This window comes from Sinocyclocheilus grahami, unplaced genomic scaffold, assembly GCF_001515645.1.
Source record: "Sinocyclocheilus grahami isolate Dianchi unplaced genomic scaffold, SAMN03320097.WGS_v1.1 scaffold85.1, whole genome shotgun sequence".
Taxonomy (NCBI): Eukaryota; Metazoa; Chordata; class Actinopteri; order Cypriniformes; family Cyprinidae; genus Sinocyclocheilus; species Sinocyclocheilus grahami.
In genome coordinates, this window is record NW_015505264.1 from 821,924 (window position 1) to 849,443 (window position 27,520).

The 27,520-nt window shown below is 36.2% G+C and overlaps 4 protein-coding genes and 1 long non-coding RNA gene across 6 annotated transcripts in view; 3 read left to right on the forward strand and 2 right to left on the reverse strand.

The window, feature by feature from the left end:
* Window positions 1-507: 507 nt before the first annotated feature.
* LOC107586792 (COP9 signalosome complex subunit 5) lies at window positions 508-2,985 on the forward strand. Its single transcript, XM_016274320.1, has 5 exons — window positions 508-864; window positions 965-1,199; window positions 2,159-2,287; window positions 2,710-2,775; window positions 2,896-2,985. Exons 1-5 carry the CDS (start codon window positions 728-730, stop codon window positions 2,983-2,985), a joined length of 657 nt encoding a protein of 218 aa, XP_016129806.1. The 5' UTR covers window positions 508-727.
* A 36-nt stretch (window positions 2,986-3,021) lies between these two features.
* Window positions 3,022-4,207, forward strand: LOC107586793 (uncharacterized). Its single transcript, XR_001609395.1, has 2 exons — window positions 3,022-3,164; window positions 3,945-4,207. It is a non-coding gene; the product is annotated as an uncharacterized lncRNA (long non-coding RNA).
* Window positions 4,208-8,133: 3,926 nt separating this feature from the next.
* On the forward strand, window positions 8,134-13,844 carry ppp1r42 (protein phosphatase 1, regulatory subunit 42). Its single transcript, XM_016274151.1, has 9 exons — window positions 8,134-8,157; window positions 8,665-8,838; window positions 9,398-9,564; window positions 9,729-9,867; window positions 10,348-10,464; window positions 11,829-11,946; window positions 12,422-12,553; window positions 12,843-12,975; window positions 13,796-13,844. The coding sequence occupies exons 2-9, from the start codon at window positions 8,707-8,709 to the stop codon at window positions 13,836-13,838; spliced, it is 981 nt and encodes a 326-aa protein (XP_016129637.1). The 5' UTR covers window positions 8,134-8,157; window positions 8,665-8,706; the 3' UTR covers window positions 13,839-13,844.
* A 3,502-nt stretch (window positions 13,845-17,346) lies between these two features.
* On the reverse strand, window positions 17,347-22,143 carry mcmdc2 (minichromosome maintenance domain containing 2). The gene is made up of 12 exons (XM_016274290.1): window positions 21,970-22,143; window positions 21,701-21,760; window positions 21,344-21,539; window positions 21,148-21,270; window positions 20,586-20,687; window positions 19,937-20,065; window positions 19,612-19,846; window positions 19,324-19,529; window positions 19,054-19,220; window positions 18,134-18,276; window positions 17,707-17,816; window positions 17,347-17,537 (listed from the first exon to the last, which is right to left on the reverse strand). Exons 1-12 carry the CDS (start codon window positions 22,141-22,143, stop codon window positions 17,347-17,349), a joined length of 1,836 nt encoding a protein of 611 aa, XP_016129776.1.
* Window positions 22,144-22,592: 449 nt separating this feature from the next.
* The window catches only part of LOC107586697 (serine/threonine-protein kinase Sgk3), a 16,955-nt gene continuing 12,027 nt past the window's right edge, over window positions 22,593-27,520 (reverse strand). For both annotated transcript variants that reach the window (XM_016274148.1, XM_016274150.1), the window contains exons 14-17: window positions 25,144-25,239; window positions 24,898-25,053; window positions 24,628-24,717; window positions 22,593-23,750 (exon numbers count right to left, since the gene is read on the reverse strand). In XM_016274148.1, coding sequence (XP_016129634.1) covers window positions 23,580-23,750; window positions 24,628-24,717; window positions 24,898-25,053; window positions 25,144-25,239 — 513 coding nt within the window. In that variant the 3' untranslated portion in view covers window positions 22,593-23,579. The remainder of the gene's footprint in view (window positions 23,751-24,627; window positions 24,718-24,897; window positions 25,054-25,143; window positions 25,240-27,520) is intronic.

Sequence of the window (27,520 nt, forward strand, 5' to 3'; positions counted from 1 at the left end):
CACATAAAAACATTAATATCGCCATATTTGAACAGTAGCATACAAATAAAAATCCAAATTGCACTTTAAATTTTGATATGCTATAATGAAATACTCATTTTGGCCTTTTTCCTTCACATTTGCATAATTTATTTGTCCCATTATACTAAATAGTAGTCTTAAAATATAGTAGTAAAAAATTAAATGGTCATGTTTTTTAGATTAAAATGATAAACAGACAAATATGATACTTTTTTTGACAAATATGATACTGTACAAACACCTTCAGCAGAATACTAAAGAGCATCAACTGAGTAGTTCAAATGTAACAAACGAGAGATAAAAAAATAAAAGAAACTTAATCGTAGAAACGTAAAAGGTAAACATAAAGAAACTGATTTAAAAACAGACATAATAAACCATTAATTAATGAATAAAAGGAAACCTTAATAAGCAGAGAAAGCGAATTTGACAACAATAAGTACAGTCGAATTCCTTTGAGACTTTTATTTTGACACTAATATAATTCCAAAGTAACGCGTTTGGTCGCTAGCTTCACTCAGGTCTGAGAGTTGGTCAGTAAAGGGATACAGGAGAGCTTTGTGAATGATTGCTAAATGCTGCGTTTACATTTTTAGATAAACTAAACGCTCTGCGATATTATCTAGTATTTTAAATCTCGTAAATTGCAAGTAGTATTGAACATACTTCGTTATAGTTAATCCGGAGGTAAAATCCGACTCTAGCTATGGCTGGCAGTAGCATAGCGATGAAAACATGGGAGCTGTCAAACAGCATGCAGGAAGTTCAAAGTATTGATGAAATATATAAGTATGATAAAAAACAACAACAAGAGATTCTGGCAGCCAAGCCGTGGACTAAAGAGTGAGTTTACCACACCATACGAATTTATTCCTCTACAAGAGGCCTGAATTGTTTTCGAATGATGAATAACAGTTCTCCATACTGCTTTTGTTGTTTACAGCCATCATTATTTTAAATACTGCAAGATATCAGCTTTGGCACTGTTGAAGATGGTGATGCATGCCCGATCTGGAGGAAACCTAGAGGTGATGGGACTTATGCTGGGGAAGGTGGATGGAGAGACCATGATCATCATGGACAGTTTCGCTCTACCCGTGGAGGGCACTGAAACGCGAGTCAATGCTCAGGCTGCAGCCTATGAATACATGGCTGCCTATATAGAGAATGCTAAACAGGTACACTAACCCATATGCATTGTCTGAAATTCATATTAGGCAAATAATAAGAACAAACCCACACTTTGTTTTTAAATATGTTAGTACTATCCACAGCTTTATACAGCAGGTACACTGGATATGCTGAATCTTGAGTTTTTCTGTGGTGCAGTGTGCTGCTAAAATATACATGCATTATATATATGATACTCATCTAAAAATATCTGACTTATTCATTTATAATTAATATGCATAATCTAATGTTAATTGAGAGACTACATGGGATATATGCACTTCTAAAATTGTATCACATCACAGTACCATTTGAAATAAATCAATAAAAGCGCAAGTGTGATTTAAAATAATTAATAAATGAGGACTATTCACAGAAATCACAGTATACACGAATTATGTATGCTGCATCTTTGTTATATGCTGTACTCATCTAAAAATATTTTACTTCTATAAATACTACACATTAAGTTTTTAAGATCTAATATTAAATGAGAGATTAAATGGGATATTTGTACTTTAAAGATATTTATCACTTAACAAGACCATTAAAAATTAATTATTGAAGGCAAAAAGGTGATAAAAAAATAGTAAAAATCGTAAAGTAAGCGGTAAACCGTCATAGGAACTAAAATAAACAAGTGTTGTGTTTGCTGCATCTTGGTGTGATATGCTGTACTCATCTAAAAATATTTTACTAATACTTTTAGAATTATTATGCATTCAGTTTTCATAATGTAATAATTGAGAGACTACATGGGACAATTGCACTTTTAACCATGTATATCACATAAAAAGACCATTTGAAAAAAGGTCATTTAAAAGTAAATCGTAAACAGTCACATGAACTAAAATATACACTTTATACATTCATAGACAAATTATGCATTAACTCCCCATGAAAGTCATGACCAGCATATGATGATATATTAGTAATTCTGAGGCTCATCATTTCTGAATTCATTTAGGTGGGGCGGTTGGAGAATGCCATTGGATGGTACCACAGTCATCCTGGATACGGCTGCTGGCTTTCAGGCATAGATGTCAGCACTCAGATGCTTAACCAGCAGTTTCAAGAACCCTTTGTCGCAGTAGTGGTAAGAGCTGTTGAAAATGTTAAACTGGTTGCTTTTTTTGCATTAGGGCCGATTTTGCAAAGTCCTCTCTAAACCCTGTTACCATCAATCTCTAAAGACAGATGGGGAAAAATAGCTCAGCTACGAAATTGTTAAAGTATCAGTTTAAATTCAGTAATAACAGTGATCCATAATTGACCCACAAAATACAAATGAGTTTGGTGACATTTGTAGTGGTGTCTGATTAATGGCTGTTGGCTTTGTAACTGAATACATTATACAGTTTACCCTTCGCTGCTATTGCTTATTTTGTGCTGAGGGCAAATAGCGAGCTGGTGCTCATAACTTTCACTTGCTAAACTGGCAGCTCAGTGTTTTTATTTGTTATATTTGACTGAACTGTTTTGCTTATTACAGTCCTTGTAATTTTTCATCCTTCTCAGATTGATCCCACAAGGACTATATCCGCAGGGAAGGTCAATCTTGGAGCGTTCAGGACATATCCAAAGGTAGGAAGATTTTTTTAGTAAAATGTTTTTCGTAACTGTGTAGTATTTTACATTTATTTGTCTATTCATTTATAGGAGTTTGACAAGATTTTTCATCACATATTTCAATTTTAACGCTAGGGTTACAAGCCTCCAGATGAGGGTCCATCTGAATACCAAACTATACCACTTAACAAGATTGAAGACTTTGGAGTGCACTGCAAACAGTAAGCTTTTTTTTAATGGCTCTTGTTCCTTCAGAATGCAGACTACACCACTGGACAGGTGTTTGACTTGTCTGAGAAGCTCGAGCAGGCAGAAGCTCAGCTGGGACGAGGCAGTTTCATGTTGGGCTTAGATACTCATGATAGGAAATCTGAGGATAAACTTGCAAAAGCAACACGTGACAGGTAATACGATCCCTATCAATTCTATTCAGTATAAAGTTTTTCCTTTCATAATATATTGTGAATTATGATAGTATAAATAAGTGGAAATAAACAAACAAGCCAAGACAAGTTTATTTATTTTCAAATGTCATGCACACTAAAAATTTAAAGTGCTTTATACACAATCACAGTTCTAAATAAAGCTGTAAGTCGTTTTTTGTTTTAAATATGTTTATTTATGGGGCAGGAGGGTAAATTTGTATAATTTGAGTGTTGAAAATAATATTGATTTCACATTTATTCATATTTATTTTGTGTGAGGTCATATGTTGTTTTCCTTTTTTATGCTTTTTAAAATAAAATTGTAAACAACGTTATTGTTGTTTTAGATTTTTGGAATGAATATAAAATCTATAATGTATAACAAATGTATAAAACTGGATAAAAATAGATTACCTTTTTTTCTTTTTTGCTCTCCCCATCTTTATTTTTCTTTTATAAAAGATTATTTATTTACGTGTTTATTTGATTGATTGGGGCTAAATTCTTTTGGGTATTGAGAATAGAATACTGACATCACATTTATTATTTTCTTTTTTTTCTTTTTCTTTATAAAAGATTATTTATTTACTTTTTTTCCACATTTATTTTGTGTGAGCTTATAGGTGACTTGAGTGTCTGTGTTGGTGCAAGGGTCCCTACTTTTTGACTTGTACTTATTGCAACCAATGACATAATTTTTTTAAATAAAGTTTAACATTTTGATAAATACATGATCAAACATCTTTCTTTGCTTTTCAGCTGCAAGACAACCATTGAAGCAATTCATGGTTTGATGTCCCAGGTTATCAAAGATAAACTCTTCAATCAAGTGAACACATCTTCCAACTAAACTTGGAAGGAACTTAAGTTAGATGACTTCACATGCAGTGTTTGCTTAGTTATGTGTTCCTTCGTTACGATTCTGCTTTGAAAGATTCAGAGGAATTCTCCTGTAGGAATGTTTGCGTCATTTATCATTTGTTTAAACAAAGAAATAAATGCTGTTCGGGTTGATTCGTTGACGGACATTAGGTGTTTTTTGCTTCATCTTAATTTACGAAATTAATTTCATCACATTTACTGCTAAAGTCTCGTCTGAAATTATAACTCGCCCAGCTCATCGTCAAAGCTGTCCTTTAGATCAAGACAAATGTGTTTTCCTTAGTGCTTAGACATTTGAAATATATTCTCCTCTGGGTTCAGTGTGTAATACGGTACAGCACCATTCCCATTTCCCACAGCTTGTGTCGGGAGCTGTAACAGCGGTATTCAACATTATATTTAACAAAAACCACAGTGCTCCACAAGAGGTCATTTTCATATTTGCCAGTCATAGCATTACATAATGGAATAACAAACTCAACGGCCCAAAGATAAACACAGCTTGGCATGGCCGCAGCGCATCTGTCAGGATGACCCTGTGCAGGTTGTCTCTGCGTGGTACACAATCCTTCAGGATTCTGAGCGTTCCGCTGTGGCCTGTCACTGATGCATCACAGAAACAGGAGCTCGATACAGTGGAGTCTATTCAGCCCTGCATGTCTGCTCTTTATCGCAGCAGACACTCAACGCCCGTGTGGTTTCATGCACACCCACGTGCCTGCATTTTCTTACAGACAATAGTGCTGACTTCGTATTCATGTACGTTTTTGTACCCCACATCATTGTGCTAATTTTAAGATTTTCTGTTATGTTCCAGAAAGCATCAGAGTCTGTTTAATTATGCACCGTGCAATTTGTGGGTTTTGGCCTGAAGTTGTAGCGAGAGTGTGTTTTTTGTTCTTGTGATGCCGTCCAATGTTTTATTCCGTAGAGTATTGAATTAATTCAAGAAATAGTTCAGCCAAAAATTTACATTTATTGAAAATGTAATCATCATCAGGCCATCCAAAATGTAGTTTGTTTGTTTATAAGAAACAGATTTGGAGAAATTTAGCATTACATCACTTGTTCACCAGTGGATCATCTTAAGTGAATGGGTGCCGTCAGAATGAGAGTTCAAATAGCTGATAAAAACATCATAATAATCCACTCCAGACTAAAAATTAATAATGTGGAAAGAAGAAATGGTTAAAAAGTCTTAATGATGGATTTGTTTGCTAAAAACATGCATATTTCCACAAATTGATGGACTGGAGTCATGTGGATTATTTGTTGATTACTGTGATGTTTTTATCAGCTGTTTGGACTTTAATTCTGACGGCACCCATTCACTGCAGAGGATCCACTGGTGAGCAAGTGATGTTATGCTAAATTTCTGTCTGAACTATTCCTTTAATTAATTTAATCCTCTACGGAATAAAACACTGGTCGTCATCACGAGCAAAAACATTCTCGCTACAACTTCAGGCCAAAATACACAAATTTGATGGCCTGAGAGCAAGTACATTTTTAGACAATTTTTATTTTTGCATGAACTATTCCTTTAAAATCATAATCATCAAAAATAATCCTATGCATATGTTCTGTATTTCAGCCATTGGAATTACAAATGAAGCTTATAATCATCACCAGATGAGCTTTTTTTTTTTAAAAGCAGAAGAGTATAAATGAGATGAGATATAACTAAGCCTAAGTATATTATGTTTTCCATGAGTGAATTGTTCTGTATTTCAGCCATTGGAATTACAAATGAAGCTTATAATCATCACCAGATGAGCATTTTTTTTTTAAAAGCAGAAGAGTATAAATGAGATGAGATATAACTAAGCCTAAGTATATTATGTTTTCCATGAGTGAACTAACATCAGTGAAATCCATTAACTCAATTTTGAAGTATGTTTTCTATTAGCAAGAGTCTTAAAATTACTTGGAATTCCACTTCATTTGCTGAACCCAGAGAAAATGTTTTAAATAAGTATTACGAACTATGACAGATATGTGATTAAGTGAATATATCTGAGTGATGAGCACAAATAATGGGCAGTGGCTATTGATCACAAGGCTAATGTTAAACTAGCCTTTGGGACCAATGACCTCAAGATATTTGGTAGCACTGATGTTTTCTTTGGACCATAATAATCTCAACAAGCATGGTAGCGAGAAGGTGAAACGTGTTCAATGCCCCAGAGGAGAGTCTGAAAAGGGCAGAACTCCCCCTCTGCATCCCTAAACCAACCAAAGCAACATTTCCTTTGTGCCAAGTATTCTGCATACATAAATGGAGGCAAGTCACTCAGTCTCAGGAAGCACATTCCTCCACCGTATATAACAATAGTCCACCGAAGCCACCGCACTTCTCCAGAACTGATCTGCATTAATAGGGGCAGCAGTTTGAGCTTACAAATTTGGGAAAATGTGTGGTTCTACCAGCTGAAGTAGATAAACATGGTTTCTGATTTCAACATGTAAATGCTCAAGGGTCTTGTCTACTTTAAGCCTTAAGGGTGGCCCGAGGTTTTGGTTTAATCCTAGTTTTTCTTTTCCAACAAATGTTTTTCTCTCTTCAATCCTCTGCACACATGTAGTGTGTTTTTTTTAAGTGTGTAATTTAATCTCTTCATTTTATAATTTTTAAAGCCGCACCAGTAACCTTGTGGGCAGTGCGCCGACATATAGCACCATTGCGCTTCGAACATCCCAAGTTCGAGTCCTGACTCACGGACCTGTCCCAATCCTGACCCCCTCTTTCTCTCTCTCCCACTTCACTTCCTGTCTACATACTGTCCTGTCCTAATAAAAGCAAAAAAACATGCAGCTTTCCACAAAATGTTAATTGATGGACTGAATTCATGTGGATTATTGTGATGTTTTTATCAGCTGTTTGGACTTTCATTCTGACGGCACCCATTCACTGCAGAGGATCCATATGTGAGCAAGTGATGTTATGCTAAATGTCTCCAAATCTGTTCTGATTAAGAAAAAAGCTCATCCACATTTTGGATGACCTGATGGTGAATAAACTTTTTTGGCTGAACTTATGATTTATAAAACCCTGGTCGTCATCACAAGAGCAAAAATGCTCTCTTGCTACAACTTTAGGCCAAAATCCACAAATTCGATGTGAGACCAAGTACATTTTTTGAAAATTTTCATTTTTGCATGATCTATTCCTTTCAAATCAAAAACATGAATAAATTAATTAATAATAATGAATTATTATTTTAATAATAATAATAATTTTAAAAATATGTTTGGCTTCTCTCTCTGTCTCTTTTTTCAGCCAAATAAATAACATCTATAGGCATGTTTAAAAAAAATTTTTTTGATAGACTTCGGTCGTTTATTTGTGTTATTCCTTTAATTCATTTTAAACTTTAATTTCTTAAATCATTGGTAACAAACACCTGTGCTACCTTTAATTAATTAGGCTAAAGCTTAGTAGCTGGCAGAACAAATTACTTTTAACAACATCAGTAAAAACATTCTTTCACATTTTTCACACAACAATACATGCGATGAACATCGTGTTCTAAAATTCACGCGGAATTTAAAACAATTAAAAACGTTTACCATCTGTGTTGAGAATGCGTCATGCCGCATTTTGAACTGCGCTCCTTCGAAACAACTCTGGCGCGTCTCGTCGCCATGGCAACATGAGCTCTCACTTCCTAAACAAAGCCGAGAAGAGAAAAGACTTTACAGCAGCAAAACACTTATAATTAATTAATAATTATAATAAACACTTTGCGTTCATAGCTGACGACAGTTCATGTATAGCATTTGTGGATTAAGGTAAGATGCAGTGCTGTTTCATTTTATTTCTACTGTATCATCTGTTCATAGGTGCCTTTTCTGTTCGCGGTTATAATTGTATGCCAACAGTAGCCTAATTTGCTTGTCTTTGTTTATTAGTAATAAAATGTGAAATATACTGCAATATATTATAATGATTGACAAACTGCTGTCTCCATCCAGTTCCCTGGAGTTTAACCACAGAAAGTTATTGATTTTAAGAGGCTCTCCATGTCATCTCCCCATAGTCTGCAGCTCTGAGATCAAGTGTAAAACCGACCTGCTGTCATGTGTTGATGTATGTATTCCCTTTACTTCTGTCCTAGTGTTCAATGTCTGTGGTTGACAAGACAATATAGAAAGCATATGGAGTAAAATATCATCCAAGGTCTTTCCAAGGAGGCCTTTCTGGTGAGGTGTTACTGTAGGTCTGGATTGGCTTTATATATATATATATATTTTTTTTTTGGCTCTTGGGAGAAGAGATCTCCCTTTATGATAATCTTAGGTCAGGTCACATGTCTATTTCACCTTTGGCCTCGTTCCCACTATTCAAAAATATGTATTTTGACAAAGGTTTAAGGGTCAATTGACTATGCTGTCTCTAAAGTACATATCATCAAAGAAATAATGTTCACCCCATCAATTATACATTTAAACCCCATTTAAAGACATTCTGATTAAAATCTATATAGAAACATATTTAGAGGTCAGTGCTTTAAAATGTATTCGATTATGTTTTTATATGCATTGTTTTAGTGTATTCTCATAAATCTTCCTCTTCCCTTGACACGCTGTACTGCAGAAGAGAAATCTATCCAGTGATATTTTTGCACACTCAGTCATTATGGTCCGTCTAACAGTGCATCTGATCGCAAAATCAAGCAGTTTCTCAAAAGCCTGCAGAAGTGAATCTCTCCAGCAGTATCTGAAGAAACTGACCCATCTCAACTTCTCAAACAAAAGTATAGAAGACATTGTAAGTTTTTAGTTCAAACATATTAAAATTCCATTTAATATTCTAGTTTCCATTAAATATTACAATACAATTTAAAAAAAAATTTTTTTTTAAGAATTTAATGCTTTTATCCAGCATAGATTTATCCAGCATGATGGTAAAAATTATATTCATCAAATACTCTTTCAAATGTATCACAGTTTCCACAAAAAATATTAAGTATTTTTTAAATATAAATATTAAAATATTAATTTTCAACATTGATAATAATAAGAATTTGATCAAGAAGGATTTATAAAGGACTTCTAATGAATAAGAATGATTTCTATAGGATCATGTGACACTGAAGACTAGGGAAATGGCTGCTGAAAATTCAGCTTTGCCATCACAGGAATAAAATACAACAGTTATTTTAAATTGTAATAATATTTCACAATATTACATTTTTACTGTATTTTTGATTAAATAAACGCAGCCTTGGTGAGCATAAGAGACTAATTTTAAAAACTTCAAAAATAAAAAATTGATTCCAAACAGGTCGTTTGTTTACTGATTATTTTGTCCCCTTTTTAACTTGTAGGGTGATCTATCAATGTGCAGAAACCTCACAGTCCTGTATCTATATGACAACCAAATATCACAAATCTGCAATTTGGGATTCACCTCAAACCTTACACACTTATATATGCAAAATAACAATATCTCTTGCATAGAGAACCTCTCATCTCTACATAAGCTCTCCAAACTGTAAGTATATGATAGTACAAGCATATTAATTAATTCCTGCTTGCATTGAAATTTGAACTGATGTGACATTAATATTTTCCATTGAAAATATACATAAAGCACTACTAAAAGGCCATGAATGTTACCGTTAACTACGATTAACTACTAATGTTTCTATATTTGAGTTTCTTGGGAGGTAACAGCATCACTGTGGTGGAGGGATTAGATGAGCTGAAAAGCCTGAAGGAGCTGCATGTGGAAGGTCAGAAACTACCCCGTGGAGAAAAGCTGGTCTTTGACCCCCGTTCCATTTCTAGCCTCTCTGTGAGTAGCTCATTGCTTTAACATTCACCTCAGTGAAAAGCCTTACAGAGGGTGTTTCATGGTATCTACAATCGAGTCCACTTTATATTTAGATTGATATAGCAATATGTCCTGTGAGTTTGCTGTCAGAATCAGATGAGAGACGTAGGACTCATGGACCAAGATGTGTATCAAAGCAGTTCTGTGCAAAATTTAATGAGGGTAAAAGAGGTCTCTGTGGCTGCCTCCTTGTCTGACAGATCAACAGGGAGTGTTTTGCCGCCCAGGCTATGGGAAAACAAACCGAAAAGTTGGGAATTTTGTTTATTTTGATAATTAATGAAATTGCAAGTGTAAGTGCACCCAATTTTGTCCCTGCCAAAAGATTCCTAAATGCTCTCCTTTTACGAACACAGTGAAATCTTCATTGGCTCACCAGAAGTGGGACTGGTTTTAAATTTAAAGTGCATTATTAATTATACTAATATTGAATTATTTCAGGAAACTCTGTGCATTCTAAATATCAGCAAAAATAACATTGATGAAATATGGGACTTGGCCCCTCTCCGAAAACTGACCCATCTTTACGCTACTGATAACCAGCTACAGGACATACAGGTAAATATTTTTTTTTTTCCCCCATAAAAAATATACTTATAAAGAATTTTGTTCTGTTTAGACATGACAAAGTTGTATGTTCCTATGAAGTGTGAAATGATAGAGGCAGAGCAGTGCAAAACCTAATCCTACAAATCCTTCCAGCAGTCTCCAGACTTGCACGGGGTCAGAATTATTCAACAAATCAGCGGGCCAGTCTCCAGGGACAGCTTCTGCTGACAATTTAAACAAGCACAAGTTTTCCTCCTTCCTTAGTGAACTGATTTTCCTCTGAAATACACTGAGTGCCCCTTAAAACCCATTTGAGCCAAACATTTAGTGAAACTAAAGCTGAAAAGTAACCTTTTCTGGAAAAGGGATTTTCCAGCCTATTGATATCACACATTCAGTGACTAAAAAATGGTGAAGGAGCACTTTCCGAACGCCTCTGTAGAAAAGCAGCTTGGTAACTTTGTCCAACAGCTCAAAAGACAATCCTCTCAGCAACTGCCACGGATAATAGTGATCCATGTGTCAGAGGAAGCTTTCATGTTTAGCAGATATCTCCTTTAATTTATACAACCCCTTTGCCACTATTGATTCAGCGATGACAGCACCCAAAGGATCAATTCCTCCCTTACACAGTTTGGTCCAATTCCAGAAGAAACATTATGGATTTTTAAAATAGATTATGACAGGCAGTCAGCCGAGTGACAAATGGGTACTGCAGAGGCTGTTAGTGGCGCACGGCCAGACAGTGCAGATAAGGATCGAAGCGCTGGTCAAATACAGGTTCATAACTGGCCATCATTAACCCAGTATGGGGGTGGAAAGAGCCCAGTCAGGAGTGCATTCAGCACTCTCGCGCATGGGAGGGCAATTTGGCACTGGGCAGTTCCCAGCCAAGCCCTCAGAGTGACAGACCTGACACGATCATTTATCAAAACCTGAGAGTGCGCGGCTCGCTGGGGTCCCGCTAGAGCTGATTGCACGTGGACTGAAAAGTGGAAGCACTTTAGTTGAGACAGGAAGGCAATGAACAATCAGAACATGTCCAGAGAGTATTCATATTTCCAGCCTGGATTAATGTGTCCTTAGATAAACATACACTGCAGGCAACATGCTTGAGGACTACTGCCCAGGGGAACTTGTTAGTCACGCAGTCCGAGTGACAGTATTTATTAAAACAAGCTGATGTCTTGTTTATACTTTTTACCCTCTGAATCTTTTTGTTTTTTAAGCTTGTGGCTTCTTCGTCTTAAATATAATGCCCTGATCATTTTTAACCATGTACATCTTCTGTTAAATCTGCAAAATCTCTTTAGTGTTGCAGGATTTAAATACTGATTTAAAGTAAAATGTTATGCCTTTATTCATGCTTTCAGGAATTAGAGACAGTGTTCAGCCAGTGGTCTCAACTGCGGCTACTGGATCTGAATAGAAATCCTGCGTGTTACAAATCTAAATACAGGGACAGACTAATAACTGCATGCAAAATTCTAGGTGAGAAATAGCATCGCTAACTTGTGATGAGTAGGGCTGTCAAATCGATCAATCCATCCAAAATAAAAGTTTTTTGTTTACATAATGTATGTGTGTAAATACACACACATACATGCATATATATATATATATATACAAGTAAGTATTTATTTTATTTTGGATGTGATTAATTAATTTGACAGCCCTAGTATGGAGTCATTTAACGTTATTTATGTTGAAAGAATCACTGACCTTCTGAATAAATCATGAATGGCGTTTTTGGCCTTCATTATGTAATTTAATTATTTATTATTCTTAGAATTTATTTGATTATTTTATGTATTTATTTTATTTATCATTTTTAATAACATTTCAATTATATTTGGCATTTTAATTACAGTTATTTCAATAACAGTTATTTTGTACTCTTTATGAATTTTCTATAATTATTTAGTGAAATGATACACAGAAACGGTATGTTTTTCTTGGTATTTAGAGGATCTTGATGGAAAACAAATAAATGAACTGTCTAGGCAGTTTCTAATCAACTGGAAAGCCTCTAAAGACGCAAAGAAGAAATTACAGGATGGAGAAGACATCAAAGAACAAATCCCAAATCAACTTACAAGTATGAATATTTGCTGCAATTTTTTTCTTTACATTTTTATTCAGTTATTTACAATTATTTCCACGAATGAATAATTGACAATGAATTATGTCAAATATATTATTGAAGTATGACTTTACATACTATGAATAATAGTGCCCTAACATGTCACTGTTATTTTCATTCATTTAAATTCATACTGAATTTCTGTGCTGAGTGCACTGCAGTGTTTTCAAGTGGTTAAGTAAGCCTTGCATATCCCTTGTGTCAGTTTTATGACAATGTGTGACTAACCCGTGTTTTGCTGTAGCTGATTTTCGCGTGGGCCCCCAACATCCCTTTGCCCATGACCGCAGCAGCTCTCTGAGTAAGCCGTCAGAATATAGGAAGCATGGGGTTATATCTCGGGCAGATCAAGTACAAGGAGACAGCAGAGGAAGAAGGTAAGAACAATTAAAATTGTCTGTGCTATTAACAAGACTCCCTTATTCTTTACATAATCTGCAGCCAATGAAAAAATATTATTTATATTTTTATATTCTATTTTTTATTATTTTGATCAAATATTTACAACTCATCTTATATTAAAAAAAGGAAATAAATTCTGAGATAAATGCTATCAGAGTAAAGTTGCATGTTGCCTTCAGACATGATGGATAAATGCCTGCTATTTGTCAAGTTGTATGAGTCTTATTTTTCCCACCCATGCAAATAAACAGCTTTCTCCTTTAGACTGGCCTGAGGTTAACCATAGTTCTGTGCTGCGCTGTGTAATGTGACATCATCTACAGTTGTACTGCACAAATCATACCCTTTTGATGTCTGATGTCCTAAACGTGTTAATCCTATAGTTATCATTTCAGTTGATTTACCAGTGTGTGGCCTCTGAAATGCAGAAATGATTTGTTGATGTATACAATAAATATGAACTGAATGTTTCTGTACTTATAAGAAAAACTGCAACGAGCATGGGCACTAATGTGTGAGTAATAGGAATGATAATGCTGAATGACAGTTGTTTAAAGCCCTAGTTAGCTGTTTATGTTATTATAGGGGTCCAGTAACAGAAGGATATTTAGTCATAATTTACAGAAGCTTTTTTTAAAGCATGTGTGCCAGCATTTTATTATGTTCTAGGCTGTTTTTATTACTATTAATACCAAGCACAAAAGCATGAAAGTCAACAAATATTGTGGGGTACTTTTGTGGTAATTTACAGCATTTGATTTAATTGAATTCATGATTGTTCTGGTGTGTTCACAGGTCAAGAGGGACATATATTCCAGTGAGGACAGGCAGACTCTGAAAATCTGTGTATTAGGACTTTTCTAGAAAACGTTCAGTAAAGCGCTGACACTTTTATAAAATGTGAATTTCTGAGCAGCTTCTCCATTGTGTAAGAATACACTCTCTTTTACACTGCCTATTTTGCATTTTCATATTCTGTTTGAAATTCTGAAATTGTGTGTTTGTTTTTAATAAATTTACTTTGCAAGATGCTGAAAAGTATTTTTAAAATCATGTTTTGTACATTATTTTTTAGGATGTAAAGATATATACATTAGGTGATATTATTCATTCAGTATAATAAAAATATGAAATAGATTTAAAAAATGTTGGTTACATTAGGTAAGAGCAAAACCTCAAACGAGATTTTATGTGTCATTGAAAATGTCTGAAATTGCAGACATGTGTAGTTTAATTTATTTTTTATCTTTTTTTAGGTTTGATTATGCTTTTAGTTATTTGGTAATTACATCATCAAACATACTTTTTGATTGTTTTGGGTATTTTTCATGTTTTTATTTTTTAAATATTTAATATATTTCTCTGTTGGAGTGCTTCAACAAATGAATGCTCCAATCTCACTGCATCATGCTTTAAATTAGCTAATGAAATTATCTAATTTAAAGCATGAAATTGCTAATTAAATAAGTTTAAAAATAAAAGCAGTTTACATTATAATTGCGCATTTATCATTTAGAGTCATACCTTTTTTTCTTTTTACTGAGGCTTCATTTCAACTTGCACATTATCCAGCAAGTTTATCAACATCATTGACACTGCGTTCTAGACTGGAACGGTATTCATATGAAATATAAAACTGATTCTATAATAACGTTTATACGCGCTGAGTACAGTAATGCACGAACACAATTCCTGCGTATAATATACTAATATCTACACCAGGGTATAACCTCTGAAAGATGTAGAGTAATTAGACAGAGAAGCTTACTTAACCTCATTTGCTCTGCTTCATAATTATTGGCCTGAGGGCAATACTGTTACTTCATCCTTACAAAAACAATGTTTATTAAGAACAGTCTCAGATATACATGTTATGAATAATTCCATTCATTAATTCTCCCACATCTCCGTTTGCGGAAAACAGAATGATTAATTTAGGAGTCTCAAAAGAATTTCCTCAAGCATGCCAGTTGATTGCAGTGTTTAGAGTTTATTTATTGGCTTTGTCCCAGGAAATGAAGCTGATGTCTGCGGCTCAAAATTATAATATCAATATCCCTTTCAAAATGTTAAAGTTAAGAGCACCGTGTAGATGATCTGATAGAATCTGTTTGGCAGCTTAAAAATAGAACGCTTGGGTCTCAAAAACCACAATCATTTTCACCAAACAAAGCCAATCAAGAGGAAATTGGTATTTATTTACTGAATAAACAATATTTCATATAATATTCAGAAGTTGTGGTTTGCAAAGCAACTCTGGGTGGACCGAAAAATGCTGCCTCTGGCGTCGAAAAATGGACTGTGCCCTCCTACCGACCGATGCGAAGGGAAAACAGTAGAGAACGGCTCGAGTTGCCAGAGTTGTAAAGGCTTTTGATTAATTGCACCGGAGTGAACACTTGTCAGCTCTTAGTGTTCTCCGATAAATTAGAGGCTCAGGAGACTTTACGCAGTCATTCAGGTGAGGACAGTGCGTGTGCGCGGACATATATCCGTGCCTTTCACGCGCAGCACCACGACTGGTTATATATATTTTTGCAACGTGAGAGAGGCAAATCTGCTTGAGAGAGGCAAACAATTTGAATTATTAAATGCATGGGTTATATATTGCAATTTCATAAGGTTTTTCATCAAACGAAAACTTTGTTGGGAGCGCTCTAGATATAAACAACAAACAGAGTAATCTCTTGGTAGTGCTTTATATATAAACGTGTCATAACGTATGCAAGAGTTAAACATCAATCCGACTGCATTTTATCACACCGTAGCGCGTCAGACTTCAGTAATACACAACACGCATGTGCTGCTCGTACTAGGAAGTTCCCCTTTAAAACGCGAAGTACGCATGCGTCACATCCTTTCTTCCCAAGAGTGGAAGAATCTGGTCACAGGTCCTACGCGTTGCAGGTAAATGTACTTCAAACTATTATTGTGTCGATGCAGTTTAACAGAAGTTAAAGTGTTACTGCAGCTATTTGTAGAACTGTTCATGAGGTTATAGGCTCGTGTAGAGGTTTTTGCATCCTGGCTTTGCCACTTGGTTAGTCAGCACGCGCGTTACATAGAGAATAATTTCTATAATCCTTACTTGTAACGTCGTTCGGTAGAAGCACAATTACTCTTTATTAACTAGAATTTTAAGCATTTGCCCCTTATTGCAAAAGCATTGCATTTTATCAATGGATCGTTAGGCACGAATCTATATCTCATGAGTGGCCTAATGAGGATCCTTGCATGAACGTTAACGTTAACTGGTGAATAAAATTACGTATGTCTCAAAAGTCGCCTTTTGCAAAGCAAATCAGCCCAAATATACTTTTACTGTCAAGTTCTCATTTTCGAAATGGGATAATTATTATCCCTTCTGGGAGCACACTCAATATTTTAAAGGTGGCTGTTTCTACACAAATTGACATGATTTTGCCCAATCATGTTGTAATCATGGCCTATACTAAAAGATTTAAGTATCCCATGAGGACTGTTATAAATCATTTTGGCAGGCGAGTGTCCCAGATCTGGTGATAAATTGCTCATTTGCCCTTTGCTCTGCTGTCGGCAGGACTGTGCTCTGCCATTTGCTCTGCTGTCGGCAGGACTGTGCTCTGTCCAGCATAGGTCTGCCGTCCCGTGTGGTTTGGCTGGTTTGGGAATGGTCTTCTATGCCCTGGATTGGGTAATCAGGGCTTTGATTCTCTTGGAGGTGCTGTGGTCTTGGTAAAGGTCCTGACCTTGAGTTGAACTAGCGCTGCCCTGGCCTTTGTGCCGCTGTGGGAGGGTCTACTCTCAAGCTGTGTTACATGTGCCCTTTGATCTCTAGTTCATCAGTCATCTTTTTGAGGTGGAAGTGAGTTATTTTTTTTCTTTTATACTGACTCCTTCCTCAGCACTGCTTATTTGGAGCACAAAATCAATAGCTTAAACACAACATGGGTAATTGGTGGTCATTTTTAGAATGGTCTATTCCTTTTTCTTTTTTTCTTTTTCTCTGAAGATTTGGAGAACCTGCAGAGCTGAAGCTTAAATTATAAATTTAAATCTATCCTTTTTGTTGTTGAATAACAAAGGAGCCAGATGATCGCTGCAGCCAATGGAAGGGATCATGGCATTTGCCACTGGAAATGGGTGACATGGGAACTGCAGAGGAGTTAAAAACTGGTAATTTTAAAATGGGTATGCATGCATTAATAGCTTTTTAATGTAATGTTTTTTTTTATGTTTGCTGTTCCTATGATTTGTCACATTTCCGCCATTTACCGATCAGACCAAACTGGTTACATAAACCTTGTTGCCATGAAATATGGTTTTTCCTGTGTGTGTGTGTGTGTGTGTGTGAGATACCTTTTGGTTTATTCCTCTACTGTGCAGGTTGCGTAGGTTTGCACAAAATGTGAGATCTGTGTGCGGGATTCTTCCAGCATAAGGTCCCTCTGGTGCAAGGAGTCCAGGTCACGGAGAGCACAGGGAAACACCGTATCGGGTGGAAAAACAAGCGCAGAGGCCCCTGCATTCCCAAGACAAACTTTCTCATTCTCAAACCCTGGAACATGCACTCACTGAAACAGGAGCTTGATCCTAACTATAAAGTAGTAATGAAGTGCTAAAAGGTGAATGGGTTATGATAATGTACACTGAAATAAAGTCTTATTGAAACATTTACTATTTTGTGTTCATTTGTTCAGAATTTAGAAAAATATGCGGGGACTAACCATGTTTTAAGGTGACTGAACTTTCACACAGCAGAACTGCAATGACTGCATCTTCCTCTAGAACTTGTGTTCTTAGACTGAGTTTAGCATGAGCCTGGGCCAGAGCAATCCTGCCAGAAAATGTCATGTGTATGAAATGGTCATATTTCTACTTGTATGGTGCGCTTCATCTGCATAACTGAAGAGACTTGTGTAATGCAATTAGAATTTTTTTTTTTTTTCTAACAGTTGCCTGTTCCTTAGCTAAATATTACAGTTTTGGAAGAGACTAAATAAACTGACATGGTAATGTAAATGTTTTTTACACAATTTGTTCACAGTCCTTTGAAAACTGCTGAATTGTAGACTTGTTATATAACTGCTCCATCTAGTGGCATAATAAGGCAGCCATATGTAGCTGTCAGTATTTTGTTTTTGAAGAGCTTACAGCAGTTTGACAGAAGTGACCGAAACCGTGGATCTCTGTGTTGAGTCTGAGCGAACCCTGCGACTGGCCATGTAATAGCTGTGGATCATCCTTTCAGCCTCCGGACTCATGTCCACCTTTAGTTCCCTTGCATGAGCCAAGAGCTGGGGAAAAATATTCAAGTTTGGGGGAAAAAGCAGGCTATCTTCATTAGTAACCACATTATGTAAGTTTATTATACAGGTGCATCTCAATAAAATAATGTTGTGGAAAAGTTAATTTATTTCAGTAATTCAACTCAAATTGTGAAACTCGTGTATTAAATTCAATGCACACAGATACTTGTGTGTTCTTCTGTGCCATCTTTGTAGCACAAATTTATTTCTTAAATACTGATTTCATTTGATTGGTAACTTATTCTTATTCTACTTGTTTTTATTCTGTTGTTTTAATTAGAAATGTTAAAAAGCTTATAAACATATTTTTTGATTTTGACATAAAAGATTACATACTTTTAATAAAGTTAGAAAAATGCCATTACAAAGGTAAAAACAAAATTCCCTATAAATCACTTTAAGGAGTCAACTATCACCTCGTAATGGGAAGGTTACTTTTTTTAACAGTTTTTGATTACTGATTAGAAGGTGCTCCTAAATTTTTGACCGTGCTCCTAAATTTTTTTAATTAGGAGCACAAGCGCTCCTAAAAAGAAAAGTATCCGTAGAGCCCTGTCTCCTAAAATAGATGGCATTGTCTCTGGTTCCTGTTCCCAAATACAGAAAGAGGTGGGGTCGTCTGTGAAGCATTCCTGCATTCTTTCTACATCTGATCAGTCCTGTGGTATGTGCTATAAGCTTGTAAAATTCCCAGAATAACATTCCCATCTCATTTCCTGAGGAAAAGCTCCATTTGACTATAAATACAGTTGGATATGAACCCACCACAGAACCCAGCACCACATTATCACATCTGGCTGTCCTCTTGGAGGGGGAAGCAGAATCAGCCAGGGCCCAAAAGTTGCACTGGATTGGGAAGGAGAGCTGCTGGTCCATATCATCACCATATTTCTTGGCAGGAATGAAAACAGACACAGTTCTGCTTTCGAGAGCTGAGAGGAAAAAAATAGGTTTGCTTTCCTTGATTGCTTAAAATGCATGTATAATGTATTTCTTTCTTGTGCCTTCATTATTAGAAATAATTTAAACTGGCACCAGACTGAATCATGTCCATCTTGTCTTTCTTGTAGGTTGCGAGATCTCCCAACAGACAGACACCTCCAGATGCCAGCAAAGCTGAACCTGCATGGATGTTAGCGGTACCAGCTCCATGTTCATCTCTAGACAGAGATGCTGACAGATCTCCTGTCAGTGTATGATGAATGCCACGCGAGGCCAATGGCAGGCTGTATCTCATCAACCTGTGAATAAATATGCACATAATATGCATCATATTTTGATGACCATTATCTAAAGAGACATGTGCATTTGAAAAACCCGGACCTGTCAATGATTAGAGTCTCGCTGGTGAGAGCAAGCACATCCAGTTGGTAGGGAGAGTCTGGATTATCTTCAGTTTGCACCAAACTAAGAAGTAGCCCCAGTTTTAATGTGTTGTAGAGTCCAGGTGGGATCACCGGGGAACCAAATGAGTTGGCTACAATGGCAGCAAACCTCCATGGGGAACAGGCCATGGCTGTCTGAAGGTTCTGGAAGTTGCTGCTAACCAGATGGGGGCCTGTGAAAGGCAGTCAGGAGCAAATGACTTTGACATGCTGTGCATAAGTCTGGTTGTTTTTATACAATCAAAGTCAAAACAAGGCTTTACATTTGGGGGTCCATGGTCGGACGCTGCAAGCCTCTACGCTCCAGGTTACATTGGGCCACTGGTGCACATGAGCTGGAATCCCCACGACTTGGTACAGATGGCCGATTCTCATGGAGTTGCACAGTTCATCTAATTACATTAAGAGAAACAAAACAATGATAGTTGAGAGCAGGTCTTCACTTATTATTTGAGAAACGTTCACCACCTCCACAACTGCCAAGAGAAACACTGCAGGCTCTTTTAAACAATGATTCCACTATGGGTTGTAGCAACTAATGAGTGTAACTTACATTTATTAACATGTATGTTCAGTAACTGGAGCCCGACGTATTGAATTCCAGACTAATACTAGGTCAACACAATATGCTAATACCGTCCAGAGAATCTGTGGTTTCTCCAGTTGGCTAACTGAGAAATATTTTTGAAGGAGACAGGAACACCCAATCTAATACTGAAAGACACTGTGAGTGGATGTGTTTTGGCAGTTTATTATTTGAGAGCTTTGCTCCAACATTATGAAAAACATGTTCATCAGGCATGACGATTCAAACTAACTGGATTATTTCCTAATAGTTAGTTAAAAAGTAAAGATTATTTACAATACCACGAGAAAGAAAAAGGGGTAATTTAAGATGCAAAAAGCATTTACCTCTTAGAAAAAGGGTGACAGATTGATATCTTAAGGAAGCAGCATCATGAACTCCCAAAACATCCACTGCTCTCACATGAATGAGTTCAACTAGCTGTTTATCTGTGGATTAAAAAACATGTCCTGTCTTTTAGTGAGTGTGCAACTGCAATACTAAGCAAAGGTTTTGGGTCAGTACATTTTTTTATTGTCTTTGAAAGAAGTCTTATTTGACCAAAATACAGTAAAAACTATTGTTACAATTAAAATGTTGTCTATTCAAACATTTTATGTAATTAAATATTACATATTATTATTTCTGTGTGTAATCTTTTTTTTTTTTTGGTGGAAACTGTTGGCTTTTTAAAGACGTTTTGATAAGTTCAAAAGAGCAACATTTATTTGAAATATAAATATTTGTAATTGTTGACATTATAATAACAGAAATGTTGATAGTCAACTTTGATGAATTTAAGGCATCCTTGCTGAATGAAAAGTCTTTTAAAAATAATAATTTCATGATTCAGGTTTATACTCCATATAATATTTCATTAATATGTTTTAACTAATGTTGTTGTCTTACCCCCTAAAACCCGAGACTTCACATCCTCTTTCAGCGGAGAAGAGCAGAGAAAGCAGGTAAAATCGCTCCTAACTGTGGCAGACTCTGTGGCACCTGGTGCATGAACTCTGATATGTTGAAACCCTTTGGACAAATTGACAAATTGTGTAGGACAACAATTACAAAAACAGCCCATAAAGTTAATAACATTACCTACCTCTAGAGCAAGGGCATTTCTCTTCTGAGCAGAGAAATCTGGCTCCTTGTGTGTATTTGGTGACACGTGTCATGGCAATTACAAGGCCCTCCAAAGCTAAGGGTCTCATTGGACCATACCCACGGGGAAACTCGGAGAGATCCAAACAATAGTTGGGAAAAGGTGGCAAGTGGGTTGGCTTTAAAACAACATTAACCTATACAGAAAAAAATTTAACTTGTGTTTTTTTCTATTTTAATATACTGATGTGTATCAAAGCAAATTTCAAGTATACCCAAATATATTCTCTCTCTCACACACACATATATGAAAAAATGAAAACAAGTGAAATCTGCAATTAATTAACCTGCACCTTACCTGGTTTTCTGTTTCAATGTGGTCAATAAGTGACAGTGTTTTTATAGACAGATAACAAACCTGAAAAATAATCACTGCATTCTTAGTTGTTTGTTTCAATACAGAGTAGATGTAAATATGTTAAGCACAATAAAATATATCCCTTTTTAACCTTTCCATACATCTCACCAACAGAAAACTGTGGTTGATATGTATTCTAAGCCATTTTAGATAACCAATCGTTGTGTAACAGACTAATAATTTGTGTATTTTTTATCTGTGAAACTCACTGACTGAAAGAGTGAAACGGCTTTGACAGGGTCGTGCAGTATACAGTCTCCCAGTGTGGCGTCCAGTTCAAGCACATCTGAGGGATTTACATCGAAACTGAACCGATACACGGCCCCCGTCTGCTGTCCACCTGAAAGACATGTTTCCCGTTTGTTCAGTGTGTAAACAGTCATTGTCATCTTTTTATTTTAATTTAAATGTAATAATTAAAGTTCAGATGAAAACGGATGTAGACAGTGGACCCCTGACGTGTCACGTCCTCGCGAGCTCCTGTTCACTGAGGTATTTTACTAAACTTACTAATAATGCATCCAACTTCATAAACAAACCTTTAAAGACTTTACAGTCTTCAATGAGTTTATTTAACCCACCACTTCTGTCTAAATAAATGATTATTGCTTCTTTTAGAGAATTTAGCCCATCCATATCTCCGAAATGCACCGCTAGCTCTGTAGTTGGGCGGCGGGAAGCTCGCGCTATACAATATGCAAATGAGATGTATCACGTGTTAGTCAAATCAGCGCAAAGTGGAATGTGTTAACCTCCAACAAGGTGTCTAAAACCTGTAAATAAAAACTTTAAGGCGGTGCAGAATTCAATGAGTTTAGGTAACCCACACGTCAAATATTTACATATTTTATTATCTCTTTCTTTAGGAAAATACACATATGGGCGGGAAGCTCGTGCTCATAATATATGCAAATGAGATGTATCCTGTGAACAAACATTTTATTATTCAATGAGTTTGGGAACGCACCACATCTATTAAAAAACATTATTATCATATTGTTCTATAAAATGTACTTTCGCAGCTTGGTAACTGGGCACGAAGCTCTGGCCCAGTAGCATAACACATGCAAATATATGCAAATGAGAAGCATCACGCGACAGCCAAGTAATTCAAGAATGTTTACTTGTACAGTACAGTATCATAAGTCAGTAGGCACTGTGGTGTCTCATCTCATAATCAAAATGCGGGAAATGAAACTGGTTTATTACAGGGTCATTGTGAGTATTTCAGTGCTATTAACTCATTAAAATCTAACACGAAAACAATTGATTTCGAAACAGCTTCTGCCTATTTTCTAACTCATATATATTAAACAGTATAAATGGAATATATATTAATTTGTCAATCAGCAATTTTTTTTATTGCTTGCGTTGACATTATATGAACATTTTTTCCATAGCTAATTTCTGATAAGAGACTAAACTACAAGAACATAATTGGTCATATACTGCACAGTATTTAAGCAATCAAGTGTAAGAGTTGGGGCAAAACAAGGAATGTGTCAAAGTAGATATTTTGTTTACAAATATCATCAGCCCTTGAAAATAATTCTTACGAAAAAGAAAAAAAAACATCAATACTTCAGCTCCTGAGCTAAACTCTCAGGGAAGGCGTTCAATGTTATACAAAATATAATGTTATTTATGCATAAAAATAAAGTTTGAAACACCCTGCATCCCAAAACCTATGTTAGGAAACACAAAGGTCCACCCTCTGATCGTGACATTGCGCTCAACAAATTCTTCCCTTTCATCAGAGAGAGATCGATCACAGATGTTTCATTCAGCTCTCTGTGGATCGCCATTAACAGCACCACCCTTACAGGAAAGAATCTTCTGACGGCGGAGCGTAAGAAAATCCCAGGAAGGCATCATCAGCTTCCATAACACTAGCATTGACGATTGACTGCCCTGAAGAGAAGCACACAGAGTTTGGCACGGTTTCCTCTGTGAACTCAGGATCAAAGTTTGAGATGTCATACTGGGATTCCTGCAAGACAACATAAGAGAGATGACTGTTTGAATACACTTATGCATATGTTTTTTGAAACTTAAGCAAAATAGTTATTGTTAAAGGGATAGTTTCCCCAAAAAAACGAAAATTTGCTGAAAACATCAAAAATTAGTTTTTTTTTTTTTTTTTTACAGATTTGGAGAAATTTTGCATTACATCACTTGCTCACCAATGGATTCTCGGCAGTGAATGGGTGCCGTCAGAATGAGAATCCAAACAGCTGATAAAAACAGCATATTAATCCACAAATAAATGTCTTCAGTCCATTAGTTAATGTCTTGTGTTTCTAAGAAACAAATCCATCATTAAGGCATTTTAACATTAAACTGACACTTCTGGCTAAAATATGAGACCAAAATAACGCTCCCTCTAGTGAAAAAAAAATCCATCCACTGTTGTCCTCTCACATCAAAATCTAGTGACATTTAGAACGGTTTTGGGCTATTTTCATTTACTAAATGGTGCATGATCTGTGTATAGTTCTCCCCTAATTTAGAAGAGACGACGTCTTCACTGGAGAAAACAATATTATGGATAGACACGTATTTTTAGGTTTGAAGTTAAAAAGGTCTTGATGGATTTCTTTCTTACAAATGGACAGCTTTTCACTTCACAAGACATTAACTGATGGACTGGAATCATGTGGATTACTTTAGATCATTGTGATGTTTTTGTCAGCTGTTTGGATTCTCATTCTGACGGCACCCATTCAGAGGCTCCATTGGTGAGGAAGTGATGTAATGCCAAATTTCCCCAAATCTGTTCCGATGAAGAAACAAACTAATCTATATCTTGGATTTCCTGAGGGTGAGTATATCAGCAACTTTTCATTTATGGTTGAACTAAGTCTTACCACACTAGGGTTGAATGGAGGAGGAAGCTTTTTCTGTTCAAGGTCATCCCAGTTAATTGTTGAGAAAAATTCATGTTCTTTGACTTCATTCTGCAACAAATGGAACATACAAGGACTTTTTAATATTCCAAGATATTTTCAATTCAACACTCCCTGCTTGAATGTAATATATTATAGGAAACTAATCTGCAGAAATCCTTTTGAGATGCTACTGTAATATTCTACAAAATCATCCACCAGGGGGTGATATATCAGTACTAAATAACTTACAAAGTCATCTCTGTAGCCAAGCCTCCTGGTGTGGTCTTTCTCCAGCAGGGCCTGAAGGATGAACCAGGCAGCTGTGGATGCCCCGGGGCGCATGACAAGTTCCTTGTGAAGAATGTTGTCATACATCTCATGTGTGTCCCTGCTGTAGAATGGAGGCTGTTGACATAAAGGTAAAACCAGATTTAAGCTTCATTGCCTACATTTCCAAAGACAACTACCCAAATTTACGGTTGATTTGTAACTTACCAGCCCATAAAGCATTTCATACAGCACAGAACCCAGACACCACCAGTCCACAGTGTTATCATAGGGTTGTTTCCTGAGTACCTCTGGAGCTAGATACTATCGTGACAACAAGAGAAAGCAATTATTGCGTTAAAATCTTTGTTTTACTCTAACCTCCAAAAGCTTAATGTTTATTTGCAGTTAATTTGCTGAAAATGTAATGAGGTTAATCTAGAAAAGCGCAATGAGCAAATCAGTAACAATTTAAAGCTGCAGTCCAACTTTTTTTGGTTAAAAATGATCCGAAATCAATATTTGAGCAAGTACATAACTAGCCAGTGTTCGAAACTATTGCCTTACTTTAGCCCAATTCACAACGGTTAGCTTATAATAATGTTTTCTAATTTGAGTGGTACGGGTAGGATTTCGCGGGAAATTCGAGCATGCCGCTGTGTCATTACGTCACTTCTGTAAACATAAAGAAGTTGTCCCGGCTACTAGGCTATCGCATGTGAGGATCCTGCAGGTGGCCGGTCGGTTATAGCCTTTTCTCACAGCAGCTGGAATAATTAAATGTATCATTTTGATGGCGGATTTTAATCCAGAAAGGATTATGTGTTTATGAAACACATGTGAATGAAATTAAATTATATTCCAGTTTTAAATGTGCTTCTGATTACAGATAGCCTGGGATTACACAAAATTTGTATTTTAAAGACAACCAGTTCGAAGGGAGCATAATTTGCTTTTTGGGTTAAAAATGTCTTAATATGAAATTCCAGTGGTATGACAATTAGAGATTAGACTGTACAGAAATTGAAATCTACTCGCTTATACACACACTATATAGTCACGCAATGCTGATGTTGTTAACATTAACAATTTGAGAATAAAGTATAACAATAATAATTTACACGTTTTGATATGATATGAGCTCATTTAGATTAAATCACCATTGGTAGTGTGATTTATTGTAATGCTTTTTTCCTCAGTTGGTCAGAACAAACGTGGCAGACTTGTTACTTACTTGTTCAGATGACAATATCCGGTGAAAATGCTTATTTGAGTCATAAATTTCAAGACGTAGGCTAGAATCTGTGAGTGCAAAGTACAATATCCACAGTAAGCCGGTGACTTACTGCCACACATACTCCAAAACATTAGATTCATCCGCGCTGGAGCTGTGCCGCCACACAACCCACGCAAGGAAGATAATTTTGCACACAGCTGCAATTGCAGGTTTTCAAACAGAGATGGCGACAAAGAGGCAAAACTTACGGACTGCAGCTTTAATAATGTTGTTAACATTAACAATTTGAGAATAAAGTATAACAATAATAATTTACACGTTTTGATATGATATGAGCTCATTTAGATTAAATCACCATTGGTAGTGTGATTTATTGTAATGCTTTTTTCCTCAGTTGGTCAGAACAAACGTGGCAGACTTGTTACTTACTTGTTCAGATGACAATATCCGGTGAAAATGCTTATTTGAGTCATAAATTTCAAGACGTAGGCTAGAATCTGTGAGTGCAAAGTACAATATCCACAGTAAGCCGGTGACTTACTGCCACACATACTCCAAAACATTAGATTCATCCGCGCTGGAGCTGTGCCGCCACACAACCCACGCAAGGAAGATAATTTTGCACACAGCTGCAATTGCAGGTTTTCAAACAGAGATGGCGACAAAGAGGCAAAACTTACGGACTGCAGCTTTAATAATAAGAGTCACGATAAGTAGTTAGTTTTAAATTCAACAACTAATTAAACAAAACTGTAGCGTCTGGACCACTCAAACACACAATATATATTGTTAGCTAGATTTAACAAATACTCTGTAACAACCCAGGAAGCCGAACAGACCCCTGGTTCCATGGCAACCCTGACACCCGATACATTTACGACCTCCTGGAATTTAGGTGAAGAAAATCGCTTCCTTGCCCATAAGGAAAATCCACAAGGGAAGGACTTTTCTTTGCTAATTAATTAATAGGAAAACCTTTCTTTGAATGAACACACATGATCCTTCAGGTCATTGGGTATATTATTGTCATCGTGTATTTTGTCTTTGAAATTGTATACTGTTATGCAGGCTTATAATCGAAACACACTCCTGTCAGCGTACATATATATAACCTTACCATGTTAAGTATCTATGAATTCGTATTCGGATGATCTAATTGAGAGTGTATATTGTATGTTTACACCTACGCAACATATTAGTGTTCTAAGAGTCTTTAGTAATTTTTATCCAAGTTTCATATGCAAATTACCATGCTTTCAAACAAAGGGCCATAAAAACGCCCCAGTATCTCAGAACTCCCACTTGAGATTCCGGACTTCCTCATTGGACAAGCCCATCTTGAGAGGCGTGAATCTTTGCAGGCTTTAA